Source organism: Panthera tigris, chromosome C2 (assembly GCF_018350195.1).
Source record: "Panthera tigris isolate Pti1 chromosome C2, P.tigris_Pti1_mat1.1, whole genome shotgun sequence".
NCBI classification, from domain to species: domain Eukaryota; kingdom Metazoa; phylum Chordata; class Mammalia; order Carnivora; family Felidae; genus Panthera; species Panthera tigris.
Genome location: NC_056668.1, coordinates 86849266 through 86863318, shown reverse-complemented (window position 1 = coordinate 86863318; position 14053 = coordinate 86849266). Strand labels below are relative to the sequence as shown.

Genomic DNA, 14053 nt, shown 5'->3' with positions numbered 1-14053 from the left:
AGAATTTAATCATTGCTCCAGCCATGGAAAAGGCTACAGCGCCAGGTTTGTGGTACTAGGTTCTTGAATTCGGCATCCAAAATTAGCTGTCTTCCTTTTCTTTATTATTAGTGAAATTGGTGTGTGTATATCTGCACACATTTCTATTTGCCTACACACTGCTCGCTAGTCCTAGTCAAGAAGTATCATTCATAAAAGGTGTAAGCATCAGGTTCTAAAGCTCAGAAGTGTTTAGAATTCATTAGGAGTTTCCCGAGTTGGGATGTTAGTTTTTAAATAAACTTATTTCATCCAAGTATTCCACTTGATTAAGGTTTTACACTTTCTTTTTATCAGTGAAGCGTCGTTCCTTTTCCTTAGTTTTAGACATGTTAATATTACAGCCGTGCTAGTTAGCATAAAGTGACAGTTATGAGCCATAAGGAAATTTTCTCACTTTTTACACAATGACATATGAGTTTTAGTAGGGGGTTGGGGGCGGTTGGTGGGCGGGGGGAGGGGATCAGTCCATTGTACGTTTAGTGTAGTTTAGGTAACTGATTTTCACTACCAACAGTAGACTCCATTCTTCATGTTGGTAAGTATGGAAAGGTTTTCTTAATGCATTTTGTAAGCCAGTTAAGACTTAAATCTTATCTGAAACCTTATTTAATCTGTCACTACAATAATTTTGTGGTTATGCTAAGAGCCATGTATATTTTTAGGTGATTCTTATTTTTGTTACTCCTTCTAGGTTAAGCAAGGAGGAAGAAAAATTTCATTGTTTTATATTTTCTCAAAATATCTTTAATAAGACTAAACTTATTCAAGTATGAATTTACAAATGTAGTCATGATCTATCAATTTCATTAAAAAAAAAAAAAAAGCCCCTATCACATTTAATATATGTTCTGAAGAGTGGTTGGAGAGCTTGGACTTCATGTGGTTTCTAGAAACGCTTTTGGCTACGGAACCTAAGTCAAATACAATTGATAGTTTTGATGTGATTCAGTCCTCAGACTTCCTTGGGTTAAATACAATCTAAAAGAATATATCCTTTTGGAACGTAACGCTTTACTATCTTGAGGAATGTGGCATTACCAAAAGAAGACTACAAGCACATCAAATGTTGACTTTGGAAGCTTCAAAAACAGCCCCTACCACCCTCTTTTGGCCCCTTTTAATTGTAGCAAATCTATTTCTATTTTGTCATTCAATGAATTGAAGTCCTGTGGTATACTGCATTCATTAGGAGAAAAATGTTTTTACATATTCTTTTACTGATGGCCCAAAAAGGTTTGACACAGCAAGATGCATGTGTTATTGTACTGAGAATATAGAATAATACAGTGTCACTAAATTTAAGACCTCTTCCCAGTCTTGCTGTTCCTAGCAAGATGTTTGGCCTGTGACTGCACTTACTGTTTGTGCTCATCAGAAACTGTCAATGTCTGCTTTTCTTTTAACTTTGCAGTCTGTAACATCACGCTGTTTATTAAAAAAAAAAAAAAAAAAAAAAAAAAAAAATGACTGGTGTCTAAGCAGTCCTTAGTGTACTACATATTTTAAACAAAAAACTGATAATTATACTTTGCCATTTTTTTGGAATACTTACAAGCAAACCGGTGTTGCTAATAATCAAAATTTAGCTGAACTTGAGTTCTGATCAGTAACAACTAAGAATAGTTGATTGAAAACCTGAAACTATTATGCCTTAAAAGCAATTTTTCTGCCCCAGTAAAGTAATGAATATTAGAGAAATATCTGTTTGAATATTCATTTCCTTTAAGCAAAAAGAATTGTATGTTTGTGTTTCAAGCAGAAACATACACATATACGTATGAATGTGTTTGTACGTGCAGACAGACTTTTTTTCAAGTCAGTTGAAGACCAGAACCTAGAAGTGAGGTTGGGCTAGAAGCAAACTGATTTTACTTTCAGTTATCGTAAACCTTGCAAAAGGGGAGTCTGTACTTGGACCAGTACATACATGTGAGTGTTGATACTCTGTACTTCTAAGCAATTAACAGCAAATGATTGCTCACACTTTGTTTCTTTGCCAAATGGTTTGCGTGACTTTGAATTAACATTATTCTAAATGGACTTTGTTCTTCAAGCATAATGTTCCTCTTTCCTGAGATGAGGTTACGAGATGAACCAAGTAGCCGCACTGTATGAGTGGAAAACTGGTAATTGCAACACTAGGTTTCACACTTTCACACACTTTTTAGGCTTTAAACGAGTGGTTTTGAATTTGTTAGGAGAAAAATCCCAAGAACTGCACGTTGTTAGATGGGTGTCAAAACTTACTAAGAAATGGAATAGAGATCTGCCCTTTAGAAATCTACAGAATCTCAATTTGTAGAATGATTTAAAATATGTGTGCCTACATCTCTTTTATTTCAGGAAAGTCTTTGGTATACAAAATAATTTACCGCAACCTTTTAAGCAGCACGTTCTGAATCTTAAATGCATATTATATTTCGCCAAGACAAGGGGAAGGAATGCTCTCCTACAGCTCCCTACGCTAGCCCTATAACCGGCTGTCCAGTGAAAGGTACCAAGGCTGACTGAATTTATTTTATTTTTTAATGAGAATTGTATATATTTAAGGTGTACAATATGATTTGATATTCATGTACAGCAAATGATTATAGTCAAGCTAATCAATGTATCGTCTCCTCACATTGTGTGTATGTGTGTCTATGTGATGAGAATACCTGAAATCTTTCTTAGCAAATTTCCAGTATTCAATATAGTATTCTTGCCATAATCGTGCTGTACGTGAGATCTCTAGACCTCATCTTAAAACAGAGTTTGTACATTTTAATTAACATCTCCCCATTTCCCCTACCTGACCACACCCCCAGTAATCACTATCTTACTCTCTGCTTCTGTGTATTTGACATTCTTAGATTCCACATAGAAGTGAAATGCAGTTTTTTCCTTTCTGTGTCTGGCTTATTTTACTGGCATAATGCCCTCTGGGTTTATCTGTGCCGTTGCAAATGGCAGGATCTCCTTTTTTAAGACTGAATGATATTCCATTGTGTATATGTATACACACCTCACATATGTGCGTACAGTGTGTGTGTGTGTGTGTAAGATCACAATTTATTCATCTGTGAATGGACTCTGGTTGTTTCCATATCTTGCCCATTGTCAATAATGCTCCAATGAACAGGGGAATACAGATGTCTCTTGGAGATACTGATTCCATTTCCTTTGGATACATACCCAAAAGAGGGATAAGGCTGACTGAATATTGAAACTTAGCAAAAAAAATTTATCTAACATTTTTTGAGCCCTTTTACTAGGTGCAAGAAACTAAGATGTTTTATATACTCTACCTTGTCTCTTCCTTAACCCCATGAAGGAAGAGATTATCCCCATTTTATAAATGAGAAGAGAGAGGCTTGAACCTTCATTTCAGTTCAGCTGAACTTCCAGGGGATACGTATCTGAAAAGCTGTAGTTATGACCTATGAATTCAAATAAATCCTCTGAAACACATGCTTTTTCTACTATTCCACACTAGGAGGAGGAGAAAGTACCAAAATTGTTCATTACTTGTCAAGTCAATATTGCTCTATTTAATCATTCAGTCTCTTCAGTAATTTGTGATTTGAAATTAACTGCTAAAAGGCATAATATTTACTTGGAATCAAAATTTCTGTTTTAATTACATCTGCATATAAAAGTTGCTTCAAAGTCTCATTCTTTCTGTGGACCGTGATGTAAAACTTTTTTAGTAAAATTGAAGAGATACTTTGAGGCACATTGGTTTTCAGAACAAATACATGTTTTCAATTCCCAATTCAGCTTACTCTGGAAAGCACTTGTTGGGAGAGCCTTGTGACATTCATTAGTTAATAACCAGGGTTGAGTCATTAAAGTACAGATGTTTGCTGACTGTCCACGTGGGACTTTTCTACAATTGCAGATTATCTGAGATGAATGTTAAATTCCATCCAATACAGCTTCTCCCTACTTCACGTTTCTGGCCATCTCTCCCACCCCCACCAGAATGTGCACAAAGAAGGAAATGAGCTTATGGAAAGCATAATTAACTAGGAGAATGTTGCTGAAAGAAAAATTACATGGTATATGGCAAGGTTAAGTACAGAGAACTCTAAACTCAGTGCCATTTGCTAGGAGCAGCTTTCCTTTATCATGAATGGTGAAGCAAAATGGTCGGCCCACATTTTTTTGAAATTACCAGATTATTATCTTCCTAACAGTGAATGACCTGTTCTTCACTAAGCACTTTTTTGGAAAATGTTTTGATGTAAACTGTGTTGCATAGATCTAGGCTGGCTGTTCAGTACTCAATAGGTTAGATACCCTCCATCATTTACTTCCACGCAGACAAGTTCAGCTAGAGCTGAAATTAGATAAAGCACAGCTACTGTGAGCTCATTTCGCCATGTGGAGACAAAAAGCACTTCCTTGGCTCATGTGGAAAGAAATGTGGGGTAGAAAAAAGATGGTGAGTTTGTATGTATTCATAGAATAAATGGAATACATAGTGAGGCTTTTTTAAAATGTTTCCCAAAAGAAATGTACTTAGTTTGAATTGCCTCGACGTGGTTAGTTTGCGAGCAGGCGTCATTAGGTCCACAGGTGCAAAAATTGCAGGTATCTGAAGGCCAGGACTTTAATCTGGCCACTGTCTTCAGATCTTTCTGCTCCTTTCTTTGTCCCTCCCCACACTCCACAGTTTGAATCGATGCTGTTCCATATAAGGTACTTTGCCACCTACCTCATCTCTGAGTGCAGCGCTGTATTTTTCACACAGCAGGGACAGGTACTGTGTTAATCTCACCATGCCAACAATCAGGGCACCCCCTAGCAGAGTCAGTGAAGGCCAAAATAAACAGTGGAAGATAACCATCTGGTCGTACTTTTTTATGAGAATGACATCTTCAGATTGGCTGTCTGGACTGTAGAAGCATGAAAAGGCAGTCCCATTTTTGTGATCAAAGAATTCCTTTATGTCCAGCACACTGTTCAGCAAATCATTTCTATCTCGGTGGCACTTGGGTGTGTAAAAGCACTAGGAATATGGAAGAAGAAGAAAGATGAGGGCACTGTCCCCAAAACCAAGCATTTAAACAACAGTTTTCATTCTGAAAGAGCTTCAGACTGAAGCTATTCGTGGAGAGTTGCAATCTCAGAGGCTAATGGAAGCTGTCGTAAAGCTCATGGGGAAGTGTGGGCAGGAGGGCACAGAGTGATATGGCCATTTCCAGGCACTATGCAGAAATGTGGAAAGGGATTCTTAGAATACAAATATTTCAGAAGAGGCAGTGACCAGCTTCATAAGGACCACGCAGGCCCCCTTGGTCTTTGTCCATTCAACAAATATCTGCTGAGCTCACTATGTGTTCTCAACACCTATTAATGCCTCTATCATCTTTGTCTTGATTTCCTACAGTAAAATCTTTCCCTAAAGGATAGCATGTTGAAGCTTTTGCCCTAGGCCCACGGAGAGGGGTCCTACATGGGCTTTGGTTCCTGGGTGGCAGAACCAGTGAAGAAGGGATATGACAGCTGGTGATTTTTTTTCAAAAATGCCTGAGGTTTTTTAGTATATCCAGTAGGCACTCGAGGCACCGTGCTTAGGGTCTACAAAAATGTTTGAGACCTTAAAAACTATTGCATCCAAAATAGAAAACCGAGATCATCAGATTGATCAGTGCCTAAGTAAGTAAAGACAACAAAGCATAGTATGTCAGCTAATCTGATGCAACCTAACTTTCATAGTTAGGTGAGAATGTACACTATACATCATATGAACCAATCAAGAAATGTATTAAAATCAAAATTATAATAATTTCTACATTTATTTTGATAAGAAAAATTGCTTACTTGATGAAAGATGGGTTGAATACATTTTAACATTTTTGATACAATGGGGAGTTGGGCTTCCACAAGTAAAACTGCCTACAAATGACTATGTCCACTGGCTCAGCCTGTAAATTCCAGACACCAGTGTGTGAAATTGGCATGATTCCTTTCCATTCTATAACCCCCATTTTTCCTCCAAGAATGCCTTTAGCTTCATTTATCCTGATCTGACCACTGTAGGGGTGTTCACTGGAAGGAAACGGGTTTACTGCCAGAGATGGTCCTGGGTACTGCACTCTGCAGGGGACAGTCTGGCATGGAAGGGCAGCTGTAATTAGAACTCTTTAATTACATGAACTTGACATTACCTTGGAATTTATCTGGACAGCCTCTTCATTATAATGTAGGAGAGCTTTCTGACCTGAATGGGTGACGTTCACAAACACCTGAAGACATGGGTACTCGCCCCGGCCTCGGCAGCCTACACCACAGGGGAAAGCGCAGTCCATCCAGTCGTCCGTGATATGAGTGTGGATGGTAGTACAGTTCGACTCTTCTCTCTGAATGCTTCAATTGCAAAAGATAAATGATCTTCACCCTCTAGAAAATTTACTTTTATAGTTGTAATGTGATAACCCAAGACGTGTCTATTTCCAGGGAATGTGGAACCATTACAGAAAGTACATAATGATTAGGGAACATTGAGATAGGAGAGAAACAACAGCATATTGCTAAGTTTCATCTCAGTTATGACCCCCTTGGCATATTTCTTACTACACCAACCCTTACAGCAATGGTTTTCAAACTTCAGAATCACCTGAGCGAGTTTGTTAAGAGTGAAGTATTTGTGGATTCTAAGGCTTCACACCCAGAGATTTGGATTTAGTTGACCTGAGTTGAAATCCAGGAATCTGTATATTCAGCAGTATTTAAGATGCAGGTATTTGGCGAACCATGCTTTGACAAATATTACTGTAACCACATACTCAGAAATCTTATCCTCTTCCATTCCTTATCATCTCAAGATGCACCCATTGGCCCGTCCTGATGAAAATGTGCCTTTGGAAGGTTCCAACCACAGTCAATGTGACCCTTAGTCAATATAGAATTTAGTAACAAGGTACAATTCCATTTACTCATTCTACTTCCAAAGAGGCAAATACAAATCATAGAAGGAATGTCTCAGAAAACTTACTGTGTTTTCACTGTCAGTAGGTTCCTTGAGGTGAGGGGCTATATCCTATTCATCTTCATGTTCCTTAGAGCAAGAAGCACCATGCCTCCCATATAGCAGAGGCTCAATACATGTTGTACTGAATGAAAGTTTGATTTGGAAAACATTCCTTGTGTATTTGCACACATACTACATGCACAGAATGTTCTAGGTGCCATGAGAAGTGGTAGACAAAATTCCTGCCCACGAAAATTTTGTGGTGGTGTTGAAAAGACAAATATGTATGAAATTGTTAGAGAACAAGTCCTAGATAAAGTAAAGGAGGGTAAGAAGAAATGCTTGACAATGTATAGGTCCATTCCTCGGGGCCCTCACACTCACACCCAGGTGGGTCCCTGACCTTATTTCCTGGTGACTTCAACACAAGAAGTCAGATTAGCAAATTCTAAAGTCTAGAATGTTTGAAAAGCCTCATTTAGCTGGATTCATACTGCTCTCCTGTTAAGATCTTTGGCCATAAGTAAACATTTTGCTGTATTAATATAATAAACTTGAGACACAGTGCAGTTTAAAATAATCCCAAGGCCCAGGGCATTAAAAAATCATTGGATTTTTTAAATAAATATATTATATATATATTTTATAAATTTTATAAATAAAATGTTGGGCAAGTGAAAATACAAATATGAAAAATAAGGTTCTTTCACAGGTTTAACACCAGCTGCTTTTCCACAAAATTAAATTCTGGACTTATTTAGACTAGGCATCTTAAAATAATTCTTTAGAGTTGCCTATTTGTCTGTGTCAGAACTTAGGCTCTCTGAATCCTAATCAAATGCTGAACTGAGTGTGGTTGGAACCTTCCTTGAAGATTTCAGAAAGCTCCATTATGGAGAGCAGTATATTTCTTCCTGTGCACAAGGGTCAGGCCAGTTCTCTCAGGGAGAGCCAGGGACATATTTAAAGTCTACTTATTTAGTTTTTGAAAGAGAGAGAAAGGGAAGGGCAGAGAGAGAGAGGGAGAAAGAGAGACTCCCAAGCAGGCTCTGCACTGTCAGTACACAGCTCAATGTGGGGCTCGATCTCATGAACCGCACCATCATGACCTGAGTTGAAATCAAGAGTCAGATGCTTAACCAACGGAGACACCCAGGCACCCGGAACCAGGCATGTATTTAGAGCTGGAAACATGAGCATGTTCTTTCAACAGCACTGTGTGTCTATTTGTCTACAAATAGACAAAATCCATCATTTGATTGAGAGATGATGGTCGAAGGGCGTGGGAGCAGGCCATCTTCCATGGAGCAAAACCACTCTCTGAGGTGGCACAAAATCACAAGGCAAGAGACAGATGAGAACTCACCACTCTTAAGCACTCGATTACTTTAAGCAAACAATTTCCAGAAATGCTTAGCAAAGTAAAATTTAAATACGAGCAACAGTTTGGTGTCGGGTTGCAGAAGGTATCCTCAAAACATCTCCCAAATTATCACATTTTAGAAAATAATCTGACCTGGACCTGCACACAAGCACTTATGCACATGCACACACATGCATGAGCACGCACTCACACACACACACACACACACACACACAATTTATTCAGCTTACGTAGGTATGTGTAATGCAGCTAGATTGATGATTGGATGGGTGGATGGATGGATGGATGGATGGATAGAAGGAAGGATGGATGATCAGGTAGGTAGGAAGATAGGTAGGTAGGTAGACAGAGATAGGCGATAGATAGATATCTCTCTACATATAATGGAGTAATAGAAAAAGGAAGGTAGAAAGCTAGAAGTCAAGAGTAAGGTAAAGCATGTAAACTGAAAACCATAAGATCCCCTACAGTTATGAGAACTGGGCCACAAATTTCGCTCTGAGCTTCCTAGCAGCCAAAGCAATGAAGGAAGTATAACCACATATAAGTTTCCTGGTGTCTACTAAATAAAAGTAAGCTGGATGATGAGAAGCAGAACATGGTGATAATACCAGAGGGAAAATTCTCCTGAATGCTTCTAATAGTGGCACTGTGTTCTGTAGTGATGGTGACCTCCACACTATTGCCCTAATAGTAACTTAGGAATGGCAGGAGATGAATCTGATAAATGACAAAAGCAGGACACCTACTTCCTATTCTGTGATCCTTTTTCTTAACTCCTAGGCCTCCCTCTCCCTATTCTCCCTGGGCCTTCTATCACTCTTTGGCTAACAAAAGGGAAAGTGCCCCTTGCTGTCCCCCTACCCAATACTGCCCTCCCTCAAAGTACCCCATGTTGTAAAAGGTATCCTCCAAAATTAAACAGCTCCTCCCCTGCCCTAATGAAACCTCCCATCCCCCACCCCCATTGCTACAAACTTCATTTAAGTATTAGGAGACCAGGAGTCTTATATCAAAATGACAGGCAAGTTCTTTACTGGCTAGGTGACCTTGGGCAAGTTACTTGGACTGAGCCTCAGCTTTCTCATTTATAAAATGAAAATTAAGGGGCGCCTGGGTTGCTCAGTTAGTTAAACATCAGACTCTTGGTCTCAGCTCAGGTCATAATCTCACAGTTCCTGAGATCAAGCCCCACGTCAGGCTCTGTGCTGACAGTATAGAGCCTGCTTGGGGTTCTCTGTCTCCCCACTTCTCTGCCCCTTCCCTGCTGGTGGTCTCTCTCTCCCTCTCAAAAATAAACATTAAAAAATAAAAATAAAAAAATAAAATGAAAATTAAAATGATAAAATAATGCTACCATGATAGGTTTGCTATAGATTTAAATAGGATAAAATATAGTATATTTTGGCATATAGTATATATTTAATAAATGGTAACTGTTATTTGCTGTATTTAATAATGAATAAAACAAAAGGGAAGAAACACTTATTGAGCAACTACTATGTGCTAGGTAGATATTGTCAAACTCAAAAAACTCAGAGTTAAATAACTTTTATTATTTTCACATAGAAGACTTAAATTAACCCTTCCCTATGATATCTGCTTGTTAAAGGAAGAATTTATTCCTTCCATGCATATCTAATTTATGGATCAGCTGTTGGAAGTACTTTTCAAATTGACAAGGGGGAGTGGTAAAGGAGTATCTTCCACTTTGTTACCACACCTTTCTCTACACCCAACTGCCTCCCAGCACTGATAACGAAACAGGTGATTCTATCATCCCTTACACAGTGGTCAGGAGGGCTGAAGAGGCCAAAGCCAGCTTCCTCTTCTCTACCACTGTGCTTGGATCTGATCCGAATTGAAAATTCTGGGTCTCCTTTCTATGTTTCTTACCTGAGCATGAAAGGCTTTAGGATGGTAATTCCAAGCAAGAAGAACATGAGGACTGAGAAGCCCATCATTGCAAAGCCCAGCAGCAAGGCTCGGTCCTCTCCAGCACTGGATGGCAACTTCTTGTGCACATCTGGTAAGTCTCCATCATCGTGGTCTATATTTCTATTTCTGCCTGAGGCAGAAAAGGCTGTCCTTTGGAGGAAGTAGGAAGGAGATATTTCAATAAGCCCATAGAGAAATGGAAACATATACCAACCCATGGTGGGTGGAGGGATGATCCCATTTGCTGTCCACCTCAGGTTTGTGAGCAGGTTCAGTGCAACACCATGAAATCCCATGTTCAGAGCTTGGCTAAAAGTCCATCTAAACAAGCTAAAATTATGTGTTATAAAATGTAATATAATATAATATTTCTTACATATAACAAACAATCATAAGGAAGTCTTTAGAGATCTGTTTAATCAATGACTAGGAAAGAATTGCCTGTCTGTAGTTTTCATTTGTATTATGTGAATAAGTATTAGGAGCTTACTTCTCTGTCAGGTATACTGCACATTACCCATGAAAATGATTTTTACACTATTTTATGAGTTCCATATGTAAAGAATGACTTAAAAGGTTTGGAATTAACAGCATCCAGAAATAGTAGGATTTGACTTGTTCTTTTATATTCAGCTGTTGGAAAAGCAGCATATCTACTATGGGGCTTGGTGACCCATGGTCAGTCCACTCAGAATAATGAAGCCTTCACTGCTGTTTTCTTTCCCCTCACCCCTCATGTCCTCTCTGTTCACTCACAGCTCTGTGTGAATGGTCCTGCATTTCTTCTCTCCTTCCCTCTGTTCTGTACCAGCAAAGGATGCGATAAATTATTTCACAGTGGGGGGTCCAGTGAACAGTAAAGTCCAAAACAAAAGTTGCTAACTGGTGACCCACGGACAGCATCCAGCCCACAAATGTGTTTTGTTTGGCCTTGTGTGTGTGTGTGTGTGTGTGTGTGTGTGTGTGTGTGTGTTCAATGTGGAATTAGTTGCTAACAATTTAAAAATCATGAAATTTCTCATAAACTGATTACTAGCTTTTGAAAATATCATAAGATCCCATACTCCTGCCTATGAGCAGCTGGCCAAGCCAAACAGAGGCTGTCCCCATGGACAGGGATGTATTCTCCAATTTGCCAGAGTCCCACCACTTCCTATGGTCAATGTCATTGGTTTGCTACTCCTTGCTCATTAGGCATATGAGTCCCAGAGGTATTTCCACTTTAAGAGTCTTATCGAAATCTTAAGCCAAATGAATGCAGCTATAATAGTAGAAATTCAGGCACCATCAAGCTGCTTAAAAAGCTTACTAAAAGTTAAAGCTGAGTAAAAACCCTGTCAAGGGAATTGCTACTTGCTTTCTTCCAAAAGTATATTTTATACTTTATCCCACATCCTTCTCCTTTCTCTCCCTAGCTCCTCTTCTCTCTGGCAACATCTTCAGAATTCAAAGAGAGTGAGGGGAATGTCAGGCTATCCAGGATGTTCCAGGAGCCTACACCAGGAAGCACTGGCTTCAGAGGACAGCAACACTCCCTGGTTAATACTACTCTGAGTTCAAGACCTGGTTTGGAGATTTTTAGTCTCCTCTGATATTTCACTCACTTTCAATCATGCCACCCTCAGAAAATGGGAAGAGGAAAAAACTTTTTTAATGAAATTTGAGCCAGCACATTTTATAATTTGTGAACAAGTATGATAGATTAAGAGTTTCAGCCATAAACTAAGATTTGGATATTTTGTGGGTTTCCAATACCCAATATCCCATCTTTTCCCTCATGTTCTGAAACTAGATTTTAGTTGCTTCATATTAAGGCATCCCAGAGGTTTATTGTAAGATACCCATAGAATCTACACATGAAGAGGCTTATTATAAGGCCTCTGCATTTCTCATATATTGATTTAACAGACCCAATTATAATTGTTGATATAGAAAACTGGCATAATTTCAGTGTGCATGGGAAGCATCTACACAGGGGACACCTTTGATCACCTGACCCTGGTGGCCAAGAGGCTGCTGTTCCTGAGTGCCACTGGAATGTAATGATTAGAAAGACAAGTTCTTGGTAGGCCACCACCCCCCAAGGTACTGCACAGATAGCAGACTAAAATACACAATCTTCCTGTGAAAAGGGACTATCTCCTTAGCCTGGAGCTTCAGCCTAAAGTACAGGCTTCAGGTTCCCTACACATCTAGAGGCTAAGGAGGCACTCCCAGGGAACACAAGCAGGGATACACAATCCCTGCACACCCTCTTGGTCTTGCTGTAGCTTGACAAGACCTCCCAGAAAGGAGCTTATACACTTGTCTGGAGCCCCAGTTTTTGCAACTCTCATCTGGGAGACACTTCTAGATCACTTTGTCTGAAGGCCAACTAGGTTTCCAATCGCAGCCCCTCAGGACTGTATATATTTGCATACTTTTACAGCTGCTGCCTGAGGGTCTGGCTTCCAATCAGCCTTAAACTAGGTGCTAAATGAAATTCCTTCCCTTGGAACACTGACAGGTTTTAACACACCCTCAACAGCTGGGACATACAAAGAATAAATCAGGCAGTTTAGACAACCACAAAGTTTTGAGAAACAACCAAGAGCTAGGGAAAGGGTGAACAAGAACATTTATCACTTACACAAGGCCACTCCTTCAAGACTGAGAGAAGTAGCTGTTTTGCCTAAACAAACACAGAGTCAAGCAAAATGAGAAAACAAAGAAATATGTTCCAAATGAAAAAACAACACTAAACCTCATGAAAAGACCTTAATGATACAGAGATAAGTAATCTACCTGATAAAGAATTCAAAGTAATGGTCATAAAGATGCTCACCAAACTCAGAAGAATGAATGAATAAGGTGAGAACTTGAACTAAGAGAGAGAAATTATAAGAAAATACTAAACAGAAGTCACAGAGCTGGAAAACACAATAACTGAACTGAAAAATACACTTGAGGGGTTCAAGAGCAAACTGGATGAAACAGAACACATCAGCAAGCTGGAAGACAAAGCAATAAAACTCATCCCAACAGAGCAACAAAAGAAAAAAAGAATTTTAAAAAATGAAGACCACTTAAGAGACCAACATCAAGTAAAATAACATACACATTATAGGAGGTCCCAAAAGAAGAAAGAGAAAATGGGACAGAAAAATTACTTGAAGAAATAATGTCTGAAAAACTCCCTAACCTAAGGAAGGAAACAGACATCCAGCTCCAGGAAGCCCAGAGAGCTCCAAATAAGACAAACAGAGATCCACATCACGACACATTATAATTAAAATGACAAACATTCAAATAAAGAACTTAAAGAAGCAAGAGAAAAACAAATTGTTATGTACAGGGGAAACCCCATAAAGCTCTCAATAGATTTCTCAGCAGAAACTTTGCAGACCAGAAGGAAGTGGCCTGACATAGTCAAAATGTTGAAAGAAAAAAAAAAATTCCAACCAAGCAATACCCGACAATAGTATCATTCAGAATTGAAGGAGAGATTAAAAAGTATGCCACATAAGCAAAAGCTAAAGAAGTACATCTCTCCTAAACTGGCATTACAAGAAATGTTAAAGGGATTTCATTTTGCTGAAAAGAAATGGCACTAACTAATAACAAAAAAACATACCAAAAAAAAAAAAAAAAACCCTCACTGGAACAGGTAAATATAAAGCAAAGGTAGTGGATTGATCATTTATAAAGTGGTAAAATGAACTAAAACCATAATAATTAGTTAAGAGATACGT

General features: G+C 38.8%; 2 protein-coding genes across 4 annotated transcripts in view; one reads left to right on the top strand and one right to left on the bottom strand.

Moving 5' to 3' along the window:
- PIK3CA (phosphatidylinositol-4,5-bisphosphate 3-kinase catalytic subunit alpha) overlaps positions 1-3038 on the top strand; it is an 85483-nt gene extending 82445 nt beyond the window's left edge. The window contains exon 21 of the mRNA XM_042956944.1: positions 2386-3038. Coding sequence (XP_042812878.1) covers positions 2386-2518 — 133 coding nt within the window. The 3' untranslated portion in view covers positions 2519-3038. The remainder of the gene's footprint in view (positions 1-2385) is intronic.
- KCNMB3 (potassium calcium-activated channel subfamily M regulatory beta subunit 3) overlaps positions 1-14053 on the bottom strand; it is a 36409-nt gene that overhangs the window by 1816 nt on the left and 20540 nt on the right. The window contains exons 1-3 of one of the 3 annotated variants that reach the window (XM_042956946.1): positions 10281-13131; positions 6198-6396; positions 4742-5035 (exon numbers count right to left, since the gene is read on the bottom strand). In XM_042956946.1, coding sequence (XP_042812880.1) covers positions 4742-5035; positions 6198-6396; positions 10281-10618 — 831 coding nt within the window. In that variant the 5' untranslated portion in view covers positions 10619-13131. Of the gene's footprint in view, positions 1-3653; positions 5036-6197; positions 6397-10280; positions 13132-14053 lie in introns of those variants that run through there. The other 2 variants (XM_042956945.1, XM_007094586.2) reach the window with 2 other exon arrangements.